The sequence below is a fragment of the Penicillium waksmanii genome (assembly GCF_028829765.1).
Source record: "Penicillium waksmanii strain IBT 27052 chromosome Unknown utg000001l:1.0-4852451.0:1.0-4856178.0, whole genome shotgun sequence".
Taxonomy (NCBI): domain Eukaryota; kingdom Fungi; phylum Ascomycota; class Eurotiomycetes; order Eurotiales; family Aspergillaceae; genus Penicillium; species Penicillium waksmanii.
In genome coordinates, this window is record NW_026643248.1 from 4,194,214 (window position 1) to 4,214,259 (window position 20,046).

Here is a 20,046-nt window from a genome sequence, read left to right on the forward strand (position 1 = left end):
ACTTGATGCGCCGTGGAAAGAGCCAGATCATCGGAATCAAAGAAGTGCGATTCTTCTGGTTGTCAGTCGGAACTCCTTTCATAAAGTTGCATCACATTGCATCACAAATACCTTGGACTGTTCCCCGAGTAGATCTCCATGAGGCCGCTTTTCATGTGCTGAACTCGTGATTCTTTTCACATCCAGAGAGTGGCTGGGAAAATGTGATTAGCACTTCTGCTCAATATAAGACATAGAAAAGTCTTACCACGGAACATGATTTCTTGTCTCCTGGTTCCATTCTGAGATTGTATTCAAAATGTGAACAAGCACACGATATAAACCGCATCTGAGTCAGGCTTTCTGTATAGATATTTGCCACAACCAGATAGACAAAGGTGTCAATGACGCAATATGTCAGGATTAAGTTACAGCTTGTCCCGATCGGGATCAGTCATTTCTTTGTTGCCTGATGGACGAGGCATAACAGCTCGTGAATGGCCCACTATTTTTTGCGACCATGATTCGGTCACTATCGTCATTTAGAGTATTGTATGGAATGAGGTGAAAGTCTGCTCAATTTAGAATACCTCGAAAATACTATTTAACAACAAATTACGCTTACAAAGTGTATTACTTAAGAATGCCAAGCAATCGGACGGTGTAATCGACTAGTAATTGCATGTTTGGTCGCGATACTATTTTGTCGGAGCAGCTGTGGGCCTAATTAGCATGCACGAATGAGATAGCAAGGAGTCTTAATTTGAAGTGTCCCTCGTACCATACAGTTTTGTATGGTGTCGACAAAAAAGGGTCGCAGTTTTACTAGTGCGCCCGAGGATATTCAGCAACTCCATAAGCCTGTTTTCAACCATGTTTGCATGACTCTAAACGATCTTACTAAGCCCACATCGCATATATTCTGTACTTTCCATAGTATTCAAAATCATGACTCTCAAGTACTCAATTGGCTATTCCCGTACTAGTCCGTACTGTAACGACGACGTTCCGACAGACTGTATAAATAAGAGAGCTAGTGCCCGATAGCTTATGGAACGAAGCTGGGGTCGGTACGGCGATTGAAGAACTAGTGGCTGGTGGTAGAAATGGGTGCAAGGTATGAGAATAGCGCAAGGCATCGGCTCCGCTGAAGGTTGAGGCCCCCGGAATACCTGGTAGGCTCGGCACTGGAGAAGAGTACCGGATTATCCCCGGGAATGAGGAGAGTTCTAAGTCTCTTGGTTGTGGATTGCTGATGTCCTTTGTTCGCGCAGGAGAACCAGGGATATCGCCGAGTACGAAAGGAATATCATAATTCGACGTTGCAGGCGGCCACTGAAGTGATGAAGCTCTGGAAGTGTGAAGCGATTCATCAAGAGACAACTGCTGGGTCAGCTCCCGCCCTGTTAGATGGTCGGATTCTTCTGAGATCCCCTCGATTGGCGGCTCTCTGGATGGAGAGGGCTGTTCCGCTACCGATCCATCGAATGTTCGACCCTCCTGACTGGCGATTGATTCTTGGTCTTCCTCTTCTGGAACAGGATTCGTCGCATTAGGATCTTCACCATTCTTGATCGCCTTCACAATTCGAACTGCATGATACTTTCTGAACTTGATCCTTCCGGCAGTCTCCGGGTCCAGAGCCCCCCGGATTTGACGTAGTTCGAGAAATAGAGCCGCCGCCTGGAATGTATCTGCGGTTTGCATAGTAAAATCAGAGAAGAGGCAACTTGGTAGCCCCGGGCAACAGTTGAGAACTCATTTCGTGACCTTTCGAGCGTTCATAGCAGCTTCAGCGCGAGCAAAGACTTCCAACCCAAAGCGCTTCACCAGTGCACTCGCCGCGACGCTATCCACCACCAATTCATCGCCAGAATGCTCGCTTTTGAACTATTCCACAGCGTCGTTGTCAGTCATGTAAAGAGCAGGTAAGGGGCCGAGTTGGGGGATTCGGCGAACCTGCTCAAGCTTATCCACCAGATTGGTGATGTAGATTTTAATTTCATCGTTGGAATTATGAAGACCTCGTCCGATGATCTGATTTACTATGTGAAAATTGCCTGCGATATTGGCGATTCAGTAAGGTCCAACATCTACTGCAACATCCAGGGGGTTGAGACTCACACCAGTAGGCAATCACGGGCTTGGTCTTCTCGATCTGGGCTGCTCTCATGGCAAATGAGGCCAATGTCAGTGGATCTCAACTGCGCTGGAATAATGTTCACCATGTCCGAGGTGTGGGATAGCAAGAATGAATGAGACCCAGGAGAGCCGCCTGATCATGGTGGTTGATAGCGATGACATCACCGCCTGCGGAGGCAAAAGCTTCAATTCTCAGGAGCCCGAGTTTACATATTATTCTGTCACCCTGATATGCACTACTCATGAATTAGGGTCAGATTTGCACCTGTAATACCGGTCGTGAGCCACAGAATTTCCAGACAACACATCCAACTCGCACATTTTACCACAGGTTATGAGCCCTCATTTCTCAGCATGGATAGCAAGTCATGGCATCGCAAACTCATACGAATGACTATCACTCTTGGGGTCTAGATGCAATAATCAAACCCACTGGCCACGGAGCAAGAAGCATCGTCGAAGCCACCGAGCTAGTTGACACAGTCCAAATCATCTAATCTTAAGAATGCGGACGCCCTCCGTCGTGGTGTTCCCGGAAAGCAAGCTTTGTTCATGGAACAAGGACTGACAATATAAGTAAAATCAAGAGAGCCATGGTGGTGAATCAAACAAATTTAGCGTTTATCATACCGGTTACCCATGGCTTTATTATGGTCCTTGACTTCTTTCGATTTTGATTTAGAGTCCAATTCGCCACTCTCAGTATTAGGTCCTTCACGGTGCATTTTGAGGCTGTAGTATTCATCGTGACTTTTGGTTTCATCAGCTACGGAGGACGACTCGGGCAGTTCTAAACAATTATATATCTGTCAGCTATCAATCCGAATTGGGTAAGGTTCATGATAACAAGAGAGCAGAGCCATGCTCACTATATTTACCTTTGCTGTTCGAATCTGCCTGGTTTGGATCGGCTTTCGATGACCTTTTAGTATCATTTTCATGATCTTTTGTGTTGGTTGCCAGACCCTTGGACTCGTGTTGAAGAAAGATAGCTGATCTTGTGGTGCGGGTTATATTCTCTTGGCGGCAGCGACTTACCAACAGGCTTGTTGGAGCGCCTCGTGTGAGTCTCATTTGGTTTAGGATCTGCATTGTGGCAATGTGGAAGATAAGAAATCGGCATAAATTTGGAATCAGCGAGTTCTTTGTCTTTGAAATGGCAGTAGCATGGCGGTGGCAAAACTGAGGTCTTGTATCTTTGGGTGAGCTAACAATATGACGTCTCGAGTACAGATAAGATTTCAGAGAAAGTATCAGAGCCAGGTAGAGGGCCTTTTGGAGACAGCATGCACGTGAGTTCCCGATACTTGCTAGCCTCACCCGTGACGTCTTCTCTATTCCTGCAAGCGGCGCTTGGGTTGAGCGTCTTTTTACCTGCGCTCGTGATATTTGCTTCTATTGCCGGTCACAGCTAAGGTCAGAGACGATTAAAGAATTGATGCTACACCGATGTGCCTCAAAATTCGAATTTGGCAAGAAGGGATTGATTTAACAAAGGAATATATCTCTACCGGAGAGGAACCGGGATCCGGACCCTAAGTGTGGCTGTCGCAACCTTCAAACCTTCAGTGTCTGATGCATTGTACGGTATTTCTCTTCAGCTCACTTGTATTCGCTCCGATTTTCTGTGTTTACTCCCAGGCTGCTAGCTATCCTTGCTCCGACAATGCTTCTCGAATTACCAAATGAGCTTTTGTTGATGCTGGCCGAGCAGTTAATGTCAGCAAAAGACATAAACAATCTCACTTCGGCCAATAGCCAACTTTATGAGCTGTTGAATAAATACCTGTATCATTACAATGTCCAGCAGTGCGGCAGTTCCGGAATGCTGTGGGCAGCAGAGAACGGACAGGAAGCTACAGCTCGTAAGCTATTGAGAGAAGGGGCTAATCCTCAGGTGAAAACCACCTCAAATGAAACGCCGCTCCATCTAGCGGCGCGAAATGGACACGAGCGATTGGTACGGCTTTTTCTGTGCTTGAAAAACGTTGATCCTCATGTCAAAGATATCCAGCAGCACATTCCATTGATGTGGGCAGCACGAAACGGTCATGAGGGCGTGGTCAACATGTTGATTCGAACAAAGAGCATCAACATCAACTCTTCAGACTCCATGGGCTACACGCCGCTGGCCTGGGCAGCAAGATATGGACATGTGGCAGTAGTGGAGTTGCTACTCAGCAGGGAGGCCATTGAACCAAACTCACTCGATCGTTTCCGACATACCCCTCTGTCATGGGCCGCGCGATATGGGCATGAAGCGGTGGTAAAACTATTGCTAAAAAAGTCTGTCGTTGGTCCAGATATTCTGGATATTAACCAACGAAGTCCGCTATCATGGGCGTTACAACACCACCATCACACAGTTGCCAAAATGCTACTTGCCAGAAAGACGAGCCCAGCGAACTCCAAGGATTATAGCGATCATACACCACTGACATGGGCGGCACGGAACGGCTGCGATGAGATCATACACCACTGACTTGGACGGCACGAAACGGCTGCGATGACAGTGAAACTTCTCCTTGCACAGCCACAGCTCGACCCGGACAGAGCAGGTAGCTTCGGACAAACTCCATTATCGTGGGCTGCAGAGAAGGGCCAAATCACAGTGGTTAGGCTTCTTCTTGCAACTAAGCAAGTTAAACCTAGTAGACACGACCTGCTGGAGGACATTCCAAGATCCTGGGCTGCACGGAACGGTCATTTACAGGTATTGAGATTGCTAAATCAACATGCCGATCGCGTCTGCCCTAGTTTCTCGAAACAAGAATAATGAGTCGGGGCCTCAATGTCAAACATTTGTGCGGAGCCCTGATACTGATCCATTCTTGGTTTGGTCAATTACTTCTATGGAGCTGCAATAGGGAATTAGACGTATAGGGGCTACTGCTCTGATGCGGATATTCAACCGTGCATCCTGTGTAGAGCACTCGGGTTCTCCACTGGCTCAACTGAAAGAAAAGACTCTCGTCGCATGAAGCAGACAAGGTGGCCGATTATCGATCAGCACCATGATTACCAAGCAGCCCCGATGTATGCAGGGAGATAGATCCTCATTTCGTGTTGTTGTGATATGAGGCTGGTGCAGATCAGGAACCAAGCCGAACCATCGGAATTAATCCCGAGATATCTATACGAAGAACCAAGTTGATTTCCAACCAACATGTTCTTCTCGTTGTATATATATAACCTAATGTATCCCTCTAAACAATAAGATAATTTATACCTCTGAACTACAACAATTTCTCATTTTAGTTTTGTCCTACGCAAGTTCCTCCCGCGGAACCCGCTATTTTCCAAGACCAAGTTCGTTTCGAGCAAATCTCTATTCTCTGCAAGGGCCGTCGAGGCACTGCGAGTCGGGAGGGGCAGAAAATAAATCCAATCCAATAATAGCCGCTGCCAGCCTGCGAGACTTGTGGGGTTTGAGGTGTATATGGAGATGACACGACTACACGGCTACAGAATGAGCGAGCTGGGTAGCTATGAATGGGTAGAAACAGATACAGTACAAGTTATACACCGGAAAGATGGGCTTCTTAAAGCTATCATTAGCTAAACTCAATTTCAGAGGCACACCTTCCTCCCCCCAAATCCCAATATACATGCGAGCTCCTTTTCTGTAGAAGAAACTTCCCCCCTAGGTTCAGTCCAAAAATTAATTGCACTGTCTCTCACAATGACTTTGAAAATTGCTATGGAAATAGATTCTTCGCATGTCTAATTCCCTGTTTTGAGACAGCTCTGGATGAATAACTCGGGGTGGCAACAGCTTGGACTGGAACTCGGACGGGCCAGCGTCGGCCTCCGAGAGAGCCGACCTCCGAGAGAGAGCCCCCGACCGAGAGCTTCTGCCCGTCTTTTTAGCTCAGCCCCAATCTCAATATTTGAATTCTATATTCTCTTAACCCCCCCCACCAAAATAAGGATATATTGTTAAACCGCCGTTCAGTTTCAATAGCGTCAACAATGCTTACACTTTATATCGCTTATACCGAACCAGTAAATGGCACCGATCCAGCCATTCCAACTCTGACACAAGAACAGGTCTGGAACGGCATCAAATTGAAGGCCAGGTGCCCTGAAGCATTTATTCCATCTTTTGATGGCTCTCGTGTCGTTGAAGAGCGCGAAAATGGCTGCGTCATTGTGAGAGAGGCTCATGTTTCAGCGGATCTTCGCGAGTCCCCAATGGCAGGGAAATGGACTCGCGAGGAATGCAGATTACATGCACCGGTAAAGGTAAGTGCCACAAGAAGCTTTATCAGCCACTTGAGCTACTTGAGCTTTTTAACATCACAATTTGGTATTACTGTCTAATCAGAGGACAGACCTGCTTCACCCTTCCGGGTGGATCTATAGTCGAGAATATTATCGCCAAAGGACCGGATCAGACTTTTCATCTCACCTTCACATACGAATGGCACCTGCCAGATATTGAACCTGGAACAAATGAGGCCAAAAAAGCAGAGGATGATCACTTGAAAATTGCAGTATCTTCAGTTCAGGGGACCATCAAAGCAATGAGAAGAATGGCACAGGAAAACATAATATAGGCGGAGCAAAAAGAACATGGGAGCAGAACCCGGCTCTAGATTTAAGATGTATTGATTTCTATCTGGGTATTTTGGGATTCATGAATCGATTTGTTCCAAATCCCTGTTAGTAATCCCCAAAGGAGTCAGATTCATTTTGCAAAGTCGACACAGTAATTCTGACAACCAAAATCACAAGCGGTCATGAGAATGAAGCTCCTTAGACATTGTTATTTCTAGCTCCGAAGTTGCACGAACTTCTCATGACCCCCAATTGGTGATTTTTCGGGCTGGCAGGGCGGCATCTGCACTTTCACGCTATTTGGGAGCTCGCATGTCACCTTCAGCCAGATCTCCAGGCACCTCTCAGCCAGTTATTGGGTCCTTGTAGTGAAGTGGAATACAGCATGTGTGTGTCTGTGTAATTCATTTACGCTGACCTCTCGTCGAAGTTTAAACCCTGGATTAAGGTACAAGTGTTATATTTGATCTATATTGAGAGGTTTAGCTATTTGTAGTTGCAGCAGCTCATTTCCCTGCTGCCTAGCGGAGTGTCTGCCTAACAGGCAGCCACTCCTATAGATCTATATACATCACGTGACCTGGGATCCAACTGTCGAAACGATATACAGGCTACTGGTGACGCGCGCTGCGCACGCTGTGGCCCTGAAACGATGAAATGGAAGGGCAGGGATGAGAAAATCAGGAAAATGGGAGGACGATTTGCGACACTGATATTGACAATGCAAATGAGCGCGTTGACCAACGAGAAAACATGCAGTATGACTAATACCCGCTGAAAACCAGAACTGTCCTAATCAAGCGTTGTGTTTCGATTGTGCAAGTATATCGGCGTATGAAGTTTTACGTTATCTTCGAGAACGCCTCTCAGGAGGCGGAGAGCTAGGCCCTGGCGAGGGTTCAGCTTCATCGGCAGTTTCTGGCCATGCAATTTGTGTGGTTTCGTCGTCGTCATTACCAGGAGCGTCCGCTTCAGAGGAATGCAGTCCCGGATAGGTGATTGGAAGTGGCCCAGTCTGCGAACTTGGCGCCAACCTAGTCGGGGTTTGGGGCCCGGCCCTTTGGGACCAACGGTCAACACGTTTCCGTTTACCAGTTGAGGAAGGCGTAGCGGGTAGATGACGATTGGGTGTTGGGAGGAAATGTATATCATCCGTGACGACCGCTAATTGGCGATGCTCTTTTGTGATGCCGAAAATGCGACCCGTCAAGAAAACATAGGTATCTGCTATCAGCGGTGGGAATTTCACCCATCGTTGACCATTTTTGAAGTACGCGGTGACTGGGAAGGTGTGATGCGTTCCTCGCTTCTTAACTGGATCCAGCGGGTGCACCCGCAAGCTAGAGAATCCACCTGCCGCTCGGATTTCAGCCAAAGCAAGAACGGGAATCAAGGCGTGGAGGAGAGAGATGTGCAAAGTTAGACTTGGCTCTCGTGCCTCTTGACTGGGTGCCACGAAACAATCTGTGCGCCACCGGCCGCTCTCGAGCGTATCACAGCTCCAGTCCCTAGTGCTGGATGGAGAGATCGTCTACTGGACCCTTCCCCATTCCAATGAGAAGAATTCTACAGGTGGTTTATGGCACACCTGGAGTTAGTGGAGGGGCGATCTGCGCTGGTATCCAGACAGCTGTGAGGCCCACGCGCCTGGGCCGTCGCTCTCCTTGTTTTTTAAACGAATAGTCGCACCAAGCATTCACCACTGGCTGTTGGAATTTCTTTCCCTAATTTTGGTCGGAATTGCACGGGATTATTTAATTACATTGTTCCAGCGTTCGGATATCTGTTCCTCGGCTTCCACCATTCCACCCTCGAGATGCCGACCGATGAGAAAATCGCAGTCGTAAGTGCTACACGAGCGGATTGACTTGGTACACTCGTCTGACTTTCACGGTCACTCTAGGATCCCGACATTTACCAGATCGACGACAAGTATGAGCCCAGCGACTTCCAATCGTATGTTCTCCCGCGATTTTGCCCAGGTGGTCTTGCCCGTGCATACAGGGGCTGACAAGTTGTCTCTTGGACGGTAGAGAGACCACATCTCTTGCTTCCTCCATCTATAAGGGAGTGATGGATAATGGTCGACGGTAAGCGATCTAGAAGTGGGTCATCAAAGTTTCTATTCTCATGATTATACCCAGGTACCAAACTCTCCGAGAAGGCAAATACTGGTACTTGCGACACCCTAAAAACTGCAACCATCAGCACGGTTTTCTAACCTTAACACAGGGGCCCTTCCGATGAGCAGCAATTCGAAGCACTTGAAGCAGGGTAGGTACCGCAACTCCCAGGGCCACGGTATGCGCACTGACGCCTCCAGATACCTAGTTGGCTTGGTCATGGATTCGGAAACAAATAACCCTCTGTTTCAAGCCCCGATCAAAAACCCTAAGGTATCAATCATCTTACATCATTTCATTGCGGTAGCTAAATCCTAATGCTCATGAAATTTAGCGCATTCTTGATGTCGGTACTGGCCGAGGAGGCTGGGCAGTGTCAGTCTCACCCCAATCATACTTATCCCACGGTGATAGTAAAGTCGGCTGACTGCATTCAAAATCTAGTGATGTGGCAGATATGTTTCCCGAGAGTAATCCTCCCTTGTAACTCTCTGCTCGAAAACGCATGCTAATGTACCCAGCCCAGGTTCGCGGCGTCGATCTCTACCCTCCACCCATTGATTGGATGCCCCCCAACTGCATTTTCGAAGTCGACGACGTTCTTCAGGAATGGACATGGCGCGACAAGTTCGATCTGATTCATATGAGTCTCATGCTAGGGTCTTTCACCGCGCCTGAGTGGAAATCTGTTTACAGGCAGTGCTACGAGTAGGTTAAGGTAACTTCTAGGCGGAAATAGGCTAATAACACCCGTTTCTCTAGTAATTTGGAACCGGGAGGTTGGTTCGGGCAATTTGAAGGGGGCTGTGACGTCGTTTCTGACGACGGCAGCTTGCCCAAGAACAGTTACTTGACAAGTTGGGGCCCAAACATCATCGGCGCAGCTGCGAGATCTGGACGTCCAGTCGACACGCTGGACACTATGCGTGGAGAAATTGAAAAGGCGGGATTTATTGATCTCCGCGAAAAAGTCTACAGATGGCCCATTGGCCCGTGGCCGAAGGACCCTGTCCTGAAGGAAGCTGGCCGTCTGAATTGGCATATGTGGAAGACCGGCATGGACGGATATGCCACATATTTACTCACCAAGTTCGGTCTTCCCGAGCCATGGAGCCTAGAGGAAGTCCAAGTCTTTGTTGCAAAAGCCCGGGCTGAGATCAACATCCCAAAGTACCATATCTACCACGTCTCGTGAGTACTCATTTGTGGAATTTGCGTGCTCCAGGTATAACGCTAATGTGTGGCTAGGCGACGAATCTGGGCCCGTAAGCCGACGGTTGAGGAAGCTGCTAGTATTGCTGCCGAGAAAGAGAAGGCGAAAGGGAAGGAGAAGAAGGAAGCTGGGAAGCGTAACACCAGTCAGACAACACCAGGTCTTACGTGAGGTGGTACACAGCAAAAGAATTGATGAGAGTGTTGGTTTGTTGCTGTTGTAGACCGGCTTGTTGTTGACGCTCGACATTCGAGATCGGAGGTTATTAACTGACTTCGGTAAAAAACGCTTCGAATTCATCCAGAAAGGAAATTTCCATCTCGTGAAGGTATAGATTCGGCTTTTCGAGTAAATAACCGCAAAGAGCTTCCATAACAGTCAGCGTGATGTTTCTAGGCTGTCCGGCTTTGATGAGAGGAGCTTTGATGCTACTGAAGAGCCGTAGGTTAGACCGCACCCTGATGATTTCACGCTTGCTGCAGCCAGCAGCGTGTTATGTATAACTTTGATGAGACTGGCTTTGCAATGGGCCTTATTGCAACTGCTAAAGCAGTAACACGTGCTGAACTACGGTCGGCGAGCAATTTTACCCTGGGAATCGTGAGTGGGTGACAGCAATTGAATCAATTAGTGCAAGTGGCTTTGTGCTACCTCCATGCATTATATTCAAAGGCAAAAACGATATCGAAAGCTGGTTTGATAACCTTCCAAAAGACTGACGATTTGAGGTCTCTCAAAATGGCTGGACTACAGATGAGATTGGCCTACGATGGCTTGAAAAGCTGTTTGTTCCAGCTACTTATACACGGACAAAAGGAAAATATCGTCTTCTTATTCTTGATGGCCATGGCAGCCATTTTACACCTCAATTTGATCGGGTTTGCACTGAAAACTTGATTATACCACTTTGCATGCCTGTCACGCCAGCCATACAAAGAGGTATAGGGAATGCGGAAGAGGTGCCTATGCACCACCAGAGCCCTGTGTTGATACATCACCTCGCTTACCTGCTTGCATACGCACGCAGGCATCACCTCAAAAGGAGGAGCTGGATCCACTTAGGAGGACCAGCGATTAGTCTGAATATCATCATACCAATATCAGGCACATCTCACATTCTTCACTCGTATTCTTATCGTATCCGGACGCCCTCAGGAGATTGTCCTAACACTCACAACACCGCTGTGCAATCCCCAATTCTGCACAAGTCTCAATTCTTCCCCAAAAGAAGGATCCAAGATTTCATGCCCAAGAGCTCCCATCGACGCGAAAACGCTTTCGTGGGGGGAGCTTGCTCGGATTTGCTGTCTGTTTTCGGATTGAAAAGGAGTCTTGGACCTGCTGCAGATAAGCAACAAAGACATGAAAATCGGCAAAGTCCTCCCAGTTTTTATGGGCCCTTGAACGGATTTCCGGGAGCACTCGGTCCCACAGATGCCGCAGACGGTTATGCGTTGCGCCGAAGTTAGGTGGAGCCCAACAGAGTAGCTCGAGCGCGAAGGTGCACACAGTTTGGTTGACTCTTTGGTAGGTATTAGTGTACTTGAAGTTTCCTGCGCCTTCGGAAGGAATTTGGTCAACGAGGAAAACGCAGAATGCGAACCAGGTTGCCGTTCTAACATGGGCGGCATGCTCGTCCCATTTATGAAGCAATGCACGCGAGAGATTGTCCCTGCCGATCTCGATTTTGAGCTTCCTTGCAGTGGTTTCCGCATTTGTCGAAGTAATCTTGCAATTTGGACATGAAAGTTTTGCATTCCCACCAGCTGCGTGCCGAGTAGAGCCCGAGGTCCCGAGGAGCCGGCACTTCTGTTGATTTTTGACGTATGAATTGACTACGCGGCTCGGTAGGCAGGTCTGACGGCAAAATTTCCTTGTGTTTCCGCGCAGCTTCATTCGTATTCATCGGGACGAAAAGCCCGTCGGTTGGGGCGGTACTATTATTCCGTTTTGCGAAAAATTTCGCTCGGGATGGAGTGGAGTTTTCGATTTCCTGCAAATACATAGCAAATGAATTATAATCCAAAAACTCCATGTACGACTTTTGCGCACGAGCGCGAATATCGGGGAGGACTCCTCTCAGCAGGTAGGCCCTAAATTCACTGTTGCTAACGTCGGGAGCGACAGGCTCCCACTGGATTAGCCAGAGAGCAAAATGAGTCACAGGTTGAGCAATTTTCTGGGAGGCGCTTGCAATTCCCATAAGGGCTTGCCTGTGGTCTGCGTATCGTGAGAGCTGCTGAGCCAGAAAGGTACAGTATGACATCCATGACGCGTTTTCTGACGACATTATGTGATCGTGCCACTTATCCATCAGCGCGGGCGAGATGTATTTTGCCCCGAGCTCCACTTTACGAGTCTCGGTGTAGTAATTAGGGTACCGGGAGAAGTGAGCTTCCATGGTATTGATGTAATGTACGCACTCAGCCCATCTTTTCCCTCTGTAGGTTCCGAATTCAAGAGCCGGCGGACTTGGCGGAGAAGCTAGGACTCGACGCCCAGGTGTAGATTGGATGGGTGTCCACGGCAGAGCGGGTTGGGTACCTGTCCCCGGTTGAGCAGGAATTGCATCTGTTGTCTCGGGTTTCCGTCCGATTTCCGAGAAAATATGCATCATTTCTTTATGGTTCTCCCCTTCATACGGGCCTCCGTAGAAAAGGTGTTCCAATGGGACAAATCCAGGGCCGGCGTCGTTCCTCCATATCGCTGGAGCTGATGACTCCCGTTTCACTTCCCCGTTGGCTATCCGCGTTTGAATAGGGGGAGTAGTCGCAGTCTCAGGGTCTGGGATATAAGGCTGGTGAGCTGCTGGAAGATCAGCCCCTAGTTGATCGCGTTCGTAGTTTATAGGCGCTTGACCATTGGGAAGTGCTTCGTTATGAGCAAATATTTGGTTGTTTTCAAACGTGTTGCTATTTCCCGGTGCCGTATTTTCACCGGAATCATTCAGAACAGATTCCATCAAAGCATCCACAGCGCTGCTGGTGTCTTGGCCGGGAGCAACAGAGAACGCTAGTGTGCTTGGTTCGAATCGTGACGTGACGTCGATTGGAAACGCGGCTCAGACAGAGGATGTAATATGCATTGGGCTAGCATGAAGCTGTGATCGGGAAGCAGGACCACGGCCCCGAGCTAGAGGTAATGAGAGTCAATGACACACGATGCAGCACGACAGGGAGGGTGCTGGAGTACCATCTCAGTACCTCCAACGTGTCTTTAGTTTGGCTGAAAGTAGTCACTTTTGACTCGCCCTGTAATCATATGGAAATTGTCAGGGTTCGTCTTTTCTATAAAGCTTGCGACTCACGTCAATATGCTTGTCTCTGGCGAAAAACACCCGGAGCGCAAAGAACAATCCTCTGTCAGTTTTTTTGGCGACCGGAAGGGCTTTCCAAGACTCACATGTTCTGGTAACCAAGAAAGTGCGTAGGCCTGAAGCTTGATTGTGGTCCAGCAGATGAGTTTGGTGGGCACATTGCGTTCAAAATATGTGTATTGTAGCCGGACCTAAATTTGACGAGACCCCAATATCAGCACAGGGTAGAATAGGTCAGGCAATCGAAGCACATAACTGTTACTTAAATTTGGATCAGGCCATTGGAGTAAAAATGGAGATGACAGGTCAACTCAATCAACCAAGGACGAAGAGGAATCATACCGGTAGAGAAGATTCTCAGACAGGTACATGCACGAGAAAAGATCGGGAGCCGGCAAATGCATGGTAACTGCCCTGCTCGTGTAAGATAGTAAAAGCCCTAGGACAGACGAGATGGAAGAGAGAGTCAGACCTATTCGATGAATGTAACTATGCCACTGTCCTGGCTGTCAAAGGCTAAGACGGGAGAGGGTATTTATAGACCTCATGGTTTTTGACTTTGCGAACGCCTGTTGGGAAGTGGTGAGCGTTGATAGATATTTGTGATGTGCGTTCTGAAATTGAGGCCTGCTCCCATCCGTGTTCAACTTCATGAGTGAACTTGCACTGAATGAAGCGATCCCTTCGTGGTCAGATGTCATTGATCACCAAACTCTCAGGCTTCTGAATACGGTGGGGCTAGGTTTACAGATTCATCACCAGCGATAAACTCTCTGGTGTACATATCTCAACGTTGGCTCACGGTTGCTGTTACAGCAATCAAGAATTAAGAGGCTGGCCTGAGGGTCCGTTGTGCTGAACTGACGAATTGTGGGAAAAGTCGTCTCGAATCCAAGAGCTGCGCCTATTCCCCAGGGTATTGACCAGGTATACTGGGCAACCCTTGCTCCATTAGGTGGAAGCCTCTTCCGTTTATGGCCTTGTCATTGATGGGAGGCCATGCCCTGATTCTGGCATTGAGACTGCTTCCAGGGCCTATGAATTTGATCCCAAAAATGGCTCATGGTGCTTCAGGATCGTGTTGCCTATTCCCCGAGCTGTTTTCACCATTCGGCCAGGACAGACTCCAGTCCCCAGCGAGCCACAGAGCGAACCAATAATAGAAACGGCACCCTCTTGTCCTTCCCTAGCTCTGCTCCAGAACTGGAGATATTATGAGCGATTGTACCCAAATCTCCTAGCACTCGGGATCGGTTTTCAGACACAGATCGATTCTGCAGCACAGCGGCTATCTTCTTCAGGGACGGGAAGTTTGTCAAAGGAATGCAGTCTTGAAACAGCGAAGCAGAAACACCATGGGAGTCAGTGGCCGGGCTATCGTGCGTCCTTGGTTTTGAGGACGACGGGGAAGTACGGTTCGGTAGTGGCGAGTACCATCTTGGCATTTGTCCTATGACAAGAAAGAGGCATCAGCAATCTTTTCTAATGGACAGAGAGCACGGCAAGATAATTTTCAAGTAAATACTATCCGCACTGAGATCCAAAAAGAAGCCCCGACCATGGGATTAGGCAGAGGCAACGCACCAGTCTTACAAGACATTGAGCGGCTCGTGATTGAAAGTTTGCCTTCCTATATAGTGAATCGTCAGCACATGATAACTTCTTTCAAAATTGTCGCAATGTTAAACTGACGTTATCAGCTATTGCTACCCGCTGCATTCTGTCGATCTATTATTAATCATCAGTAGGTATCTTATGAAGGTACTTTATAACTCACTGTATTCGTAGCTTCGATCATGTTTGAGCTCATCCAAGGTCCGTTTTGTTGTGATATGAGGCTGGTGCAGATCAGGAACAAAACCGAACCATCGGAATTAATCCCGAAGTGTCTCTATGAAGAGTCAAGTTGATTGGAAATCAACTTGCTCTCTTCTTTGTATATATATAGTCTCAGTCATTCCTCTCGAATAATCAATCAATTTATACCTCTGAACTACAACACGTTTAATGGTTTCCCGGTGGAGTGGCGGAGGCGGAACTGATCTTAAGCATCTTCCATGTCAGCATGATTCCAAATGACTGGGCAGCTACACTCACCTGCCGTTCACGGACTTCCGTATCGAGCGTAGACAAGCTAGGTATGATACAACAGGTCAGTTTAATCACAATTGCACGAAAATCCGGCGTCAGTCCATACCAAAGAGTAGCCGGCAGAGACAAAAAGCGTTGGATATTTTTTGACCCAGAATGACAAAGGAATGCTTGAGAACGACTGTTCTGCTGGCGAGGGATCGGGTATTTATAGCATTGCAGCCAGTCATTCTGCTTGCGTCGATGCAATGATCATTGTGAATTGTGAGGGCACAAACACAGAGGACCCTCTCTAACTGGTTCAACATTTCATCATTGATTTAACGCAGCACTTGGAGACATTGCATTTTTTTTTCTGGTGATCCAGTAATTGAAAAAGCTTTTCTCACTGTTGGCCTCGTTTAAACCGTCGTGGGGATGCCGCAGAAAAGCATCGATGATGCGTTTCAAAATTCACCGCCATGGGCCCGTACGTTATTGCGACGGGTGGGGCGGCAGCTGTTCATGCCATTTCATTTCACTAACCGATGATGAGCGCGTTCTTTCACTCGAAAATCTCCCCAAAGAAATTATACAAGCATCAAGCCATGTTGCACCCTTGGCTACCTACTAGCCCAACCGCAGAATTGTTCATGTTCATTCACTGTTGGAGTCTACCTCATAATATCAGAGTAAACTTATCACACCTCCTACAAAATATTAAGCAGACAAAAGCTATGGTGCAGCGTGGTACTGTAATGATCCGCACAGCTCCTATCTCACAACAGAGTTCCTTGCTCTCCCATCTGATCTTGCAAAAACTCTTTTCTCACGCTTTCAGAAACTTCGAAGAATTGACAGATAGCTTCAGTACGGATGGAATTGCTGCTTGAATATGTTGTGAGATTGAGATAAATCAAACTTCCACCCTTCATTATTATTATTCGACGAGAGAATGGAAGCAAGCGAGCTGTTATTGTACATGGAGTAGCAGTTTCATACGCCTTTTATCTTGAATCCCACAAAGCCTCGATCCTCAAATCATTAATTGGAAAATAACATATGTGGTCCGTTCAGCCAAGGTTGACCCAAGCCTTACAATCATTTAGCACACATGCTTCCCCCCCCTACGAGCCCCTCGTCATTGGGACCTACAGTATAAGTGATTCGGGATTGACTATTTGAAATAATTATCATCTAACATGATTCCAAGGATGTACATGGAACTCTTCATTGCCCATTAGGCAATGGGATTCAATTGGCAAGCCTTGGAGATACACCAAGGAGAAGGTCATCAATTGATTTTCCTAGCGAGTTATCATGTCAATTACGTTTCTGTAGAACAATTGTTTCTGCCATCAGCCTCGTCTTTGCGCATGGCAATACCCACATCTATCTCCTGGGAACTAAGTGGGCACGGGAAGGTGGGTACTACTACAAGGAAATATGAGCCAATTAGTGCCATGAATGGCCCACATGCGCACAAGTCTTCAGCGAAATAATTAGTTGATATCTGGCCGTGGCTCCCAGGAGCCTGTGGGTCGTCAATATTAATGCTATCATTGGATACTACTAATACAATGATAATATCTGTCAAGGAATAATGAGCCAATCGGTGCCATGAATGACCCACATGCTATCGCGACTGGTTACATGCTGCGTCAACCCATCTTGGGTTACCACTAATAGCTTAGTCGGGTGTATTCAACAGCAAATTGCCTTTGCCGTGTCCTAATGCAAATGGCCATTCAAAGTTGCCACCATGACCTATTTCATGAAGGAAGCTGGCCAGTACGTCCTCGTCACTATATCATTCTCGAAACCAACTAAGAATGCTGTCCAGTCCCCACAAAGAAGTTGGCCATTTGCCCCCGCTGCTATGCTCAACGCAAGCGGAAGCCGACCGAACGAACGCTTCCTCGGTTTCACCACCTGTTGTACAGTAGTTCAGAGGTATGAATTGTCTTTTTGTTCAAAGGCAAACATTAGGCTATATATGTACAACGAGAAGAACAAGTTGGTTTCCAATTAACTTGGTTCTTCGTATAGATATCTCGGGATTAATTCTGATGGTTCGGCTTGGTTCCTGATCTGCACCAGCCTTATATCACAACAAGTCTGAATACAACTCATACCCATTATCATGTGGGACAGGCATCTCTCGCATCCATCACTCGTATCCCACAATACCCCCGGAGTACCCTAGCAGGTAGTCCTAACAGTATAGTTCTACATAAATGCACCGCATTGTAAAACCAACTCTGCCAGTCCAATCTCCACGCGTCTTGCTCCACTGCACCATTTTAGCCTTTCCCCACTCAAGACAGCCAATCGTAGGTGTCTTGGCATACATCTCAGCGGGATTCCCGCCGCAGTCGCAGGGTTGCCGATACCGCCATTATATCTTGAAAAGGATCTATTATTAATAACAAAATATATAACATATAACTATAAAGATAGAGGTCTCCTATCTCAGGAGACCCAGAAAAACATAACATATTACAACTCCCTAATAGCCAAAAAAGACAGTAGTTGAATTAAATATATGGTAGTAAACTATATATTAGTCAACAATAATGGTCTTGAGCACATTATCTCTGTAATACATTTTTTGTAAGGTTTTATACCGTATCACATACCAACGCCCCGCAGCTGCAAGCATGAATGGATCACTACTAGTCTGGATTCAGGGCGAACACGTACCCCTCAGCTCAGCTCAGCTCAGCCATGTGTGGGTATAAATCCCTCACACCCATGTCCAGCTGAAGAAGGTAACCTGCCAGTAGGATCTGCAGACCCGTTCCAGTGTTGAAGCAAGGGATATTGACACATAGTTTGATAATCGATTGGAGGATGATTCTCTCCCGCGATCTCAGCCCGCCAGCTGCGCAGTCCATACACCTACAACTGGGAGGTTCAACTCAGCCACAGCATTATAAAATCCACCTGTACAGGACAAGTTCATTGCAACATACCCAGGATCATAAATAGCCTACCCCGCCTCTCTATAGACTCTTCCCAGCGCTGTGCGCTCCGATGTGTCTTGTAAGCAAATCCTTCACTTTTTTCTCTGCCAATCGGAGGCACTGGAATGATAGCTCCTCAGTCCGGTCCCCTGAGTCCATGATGCAGGATAATCCTTTTGATATTGATCTACCTCGTGACCGATATCTTTACAGAGAAGCATAGAAGGCAAGCAAGGTTGCAAGTGTCAAGGAACTCATACTGCATGCCTGGAAGACATGGCATGAGGAACCTGCCAAGAGTGTTTACTGCATGCCTGGAAGACCTGGCATGGAGGAACCTGCCAAGAGTGTATATACCACATGAGTAATGAGCGGTGTACTCAGGAGTACTTAATACGACTCACGCAGGAGGAACCTTCGTTCCTCAAGCGTTAGTCTCTGTTACATGAGAACACACTATCCTCCTTCCATCCCAAGCCCATCTTGTACCCTTCACCTAATCACCCGGCGCCATCCAACCTGGTATTCTCTTACAGCAAGCGCCGAATCCCCGTCTATAAAGTCCACGTGGGTTCTCGTTTCTGGAAAGAAAATTCTCCACTCCAAACCACCCTTGAACTGGACGAATATCCTGCCTCGTCAATCACACAACATGGCGGATACCAGGGAGCGTCTTACTATCCCACCATACCCTGAGAGCCCCGAAACTAGGGAAGGCAAGCGCTTAAGCCCAGAGAAAATCCAGTCCTTGAAGACCCAGTACCCAATCGATATCGACCATCGGAGTACCACCTCCGGTCTAGCCGCCCCCGAGGACACTTATCCCAAGTATACTCCCCCGCTGCTAAAACTTCACACGGCTTTCTCCAGCTAACATATGGACCCAACTCACAGCGATGGATGGCAACGTCGACACGAGGCCCTCAACATCCACTCAGGCTGGTTCGCATTCCCCGGGGCAATCATCGAAAACCAGAGTTTCGCTGGCGTAATCCTCAAGAACTACCCGACCTCCAAAGCAGGACTTCCAAAAGACCGATGCTGGTTCGACTTCTTCGAAGGCGACCGCTGCTGCCTGCGCATCGGAATCTTTCGAAACAAGACAGCGATAACATATAATCAGGTGGTGAATAACGCATGGACAACGGAGGTCTATTACGATTACCCGGATGTGCTCAGTGAGGGGCGCGATGTAGGTCTGAGGGTGTTTCTTGACCAGGGTAAGTTCTCTGTTTGTTGGAATGATGAGGGGGCAGATTTGGATTGGGGCGCCGCTGCGAATTCCATGGAGTACCGGGCTGATCCGGCGAGTGCGGCGCGTTTTGGGGAGTCTGTGACTGGCTCATTTGTTTGGAAGGGTTGATAATTGGATATTGCTTCTCCTTACCTGCTTATCCTGGAGTACTTGATTATTTTATTGTTGTTGTTCGGGTTGTGCTCGTGGGGCTGAGAAGCTGTTGACAATAGTGGAGCAGTTACAGCTGTCTCCTATTGGTTTCTTCTTTACCCCGCTTTCCTTTGTCTTTTGTATATACTGTTGGGACTCCGAGACAACACAAAGTCACTCTCGAGTATCCAATGGGTCCTACGAGACATGGAGAAATTGGTTCCCTCCACATATCAACTATGGACCAATTCTGCAGATGGGTATTTAACATACCCTCTGCTTGCCATTCT

General features: G+C 47.6%; 7 protein-coding genes across 7 annotated transcripts; 4 read left to right on the top strand and 3 right to left on the bottom strand.

The window, feature by feature from the left end:
* Positions 1-942: 942 nt before the first annotated feature.
* N7481_001464 (Vta1 family protein) lies at positions 943-2,152 on the bottom strand (the record flags this gene model as incomplete). The annotated part of the gene is made up of 4 exons (XM_057260683.1): positions 943-1,662; positions 1,750-1,869; positions 1,939-2,039; positions 2,104-2,152. 4 exons carry the CDS (start codon positions 2,150-2,152, stop codon positions 943-945), a joined length of 990 nt encoding a protein of 329 aa, XP_057128515.1.
* A 583-nt stretch (positions 2,153-2,735) lies between these two features.
* N7481_001465 (uncharacterized protein) lies at positions 2,736-3,213 on the bottom strand (the record flags this gene model as incomplete). Its single annotated transcript, XM_057260684.1, has 2 exons — positions 2,736-2,911; positions 3,000-3,213. 2 exons carry the CDS (start codon positions 3,211-3,213, stop codon positions 2,736-2,738), a joined length of 390 nt encoding a protein of 129 aa, XP_057128516.1.
* A 574-nt stretch (positions 3,214-3,787) lies between these two features.
* On the top strand, positions 3,788-4,603 carry N7481_001466 (ankyrin repeat domain-containing protein; the record flags this gene model as incomplete). The annotated part of the gene is made up of 1 exon (XM_057260685.1): positions 3,788-4,603. One exon carries the CDS (start codon positions 3,788-3,790, stop codon positions 4,601-4,603), a length of 816 nt encoding a protein of 271 aa, XP_057128517.1.
* A 1,490-nt stretch (positions 4,604-6,093) lies between these two features.
* Positions 6,094-6,680, top strand: N7481_001467 (SRPBCC family protein; the record flags this gene model as incomplete). Its single annotated transcript, XM_057260686.1, has 2 exons — positions 6,094-6,366; positions 6,456-6,680. The coding sequence occupies 2 exons, from the start codon at positions 6,094-6,096 to the stop codon at positions 6,678-6,680; spliced, it is 498 nt and encodes a 165-aa protein (XP_057128518.1).
* Positions 6,681-8,497: 1,817 nt separating this feature from the next.
* N7481_001468 (class I SAM-dependent methyltransferase) lies at positions 8,498-10,188 on the top strand (the record flags this gene model as incomplete). The annotated part of the gene is made up of 11 exons (XM_057260687.1): positions 8,498-8,524; positions 8,585-8,637; positions 8,715-8,771; positions 8,826-8,855; positions 8,914-8,955; positions 9,005-9,077; positions 9,139-9,179; positions 9,249-9,274; positions 9,326-9,512; positions 9,567-9,995; positions 10,053-10,188. 11 exons carry the CDS (start codon positions 8,498-8,500, stop codon positions 10,186-10,188), a joined length of 1,101 nt encoding a protein of 366 aa, XP_057128519.1.
* Positions 10,189-11,659: 1,471 nt separating this feature from the next.
* N7481_001469 (uncharacterized protein) lies at positions 11,660-13,493 on the bottom strand (the record flags this gene model as incomplete). Its single annotated transcript, XM_057260688.1, has 2 exons — positions 11,660-13,037; positions 13,420-13,493. The coding sequence occupies 2 exons, from the start codon at positions 13,491-13,493 to the stop codon at positions 11,660-11,662; spliced, it is 1,452 nt and encodes a 483-aa protein (XP_057128520.1).
* Positions 13,494-19,021: 5,528 nt separating this feature from the next.
* N7481_001470 (uncharacterized protein) lies at positions 19,022-19,732 on the top strand (the record flags this gene model as incomplete). The annotated part of the gene is made up of 2 exons (XM_057260689.1): positions 19,022-19,197; positions 19,264-19,732. 2 exons carry the CDS (start codon positions 19,022-19,024, stop codon positions 19,730-19,732), a joined length of 645 nt encoding a protein of 214 aa, XP_057128521.1.
* Between the last annotated feature and the right edge of the window lie 314 nt (positions 19,733-20,046).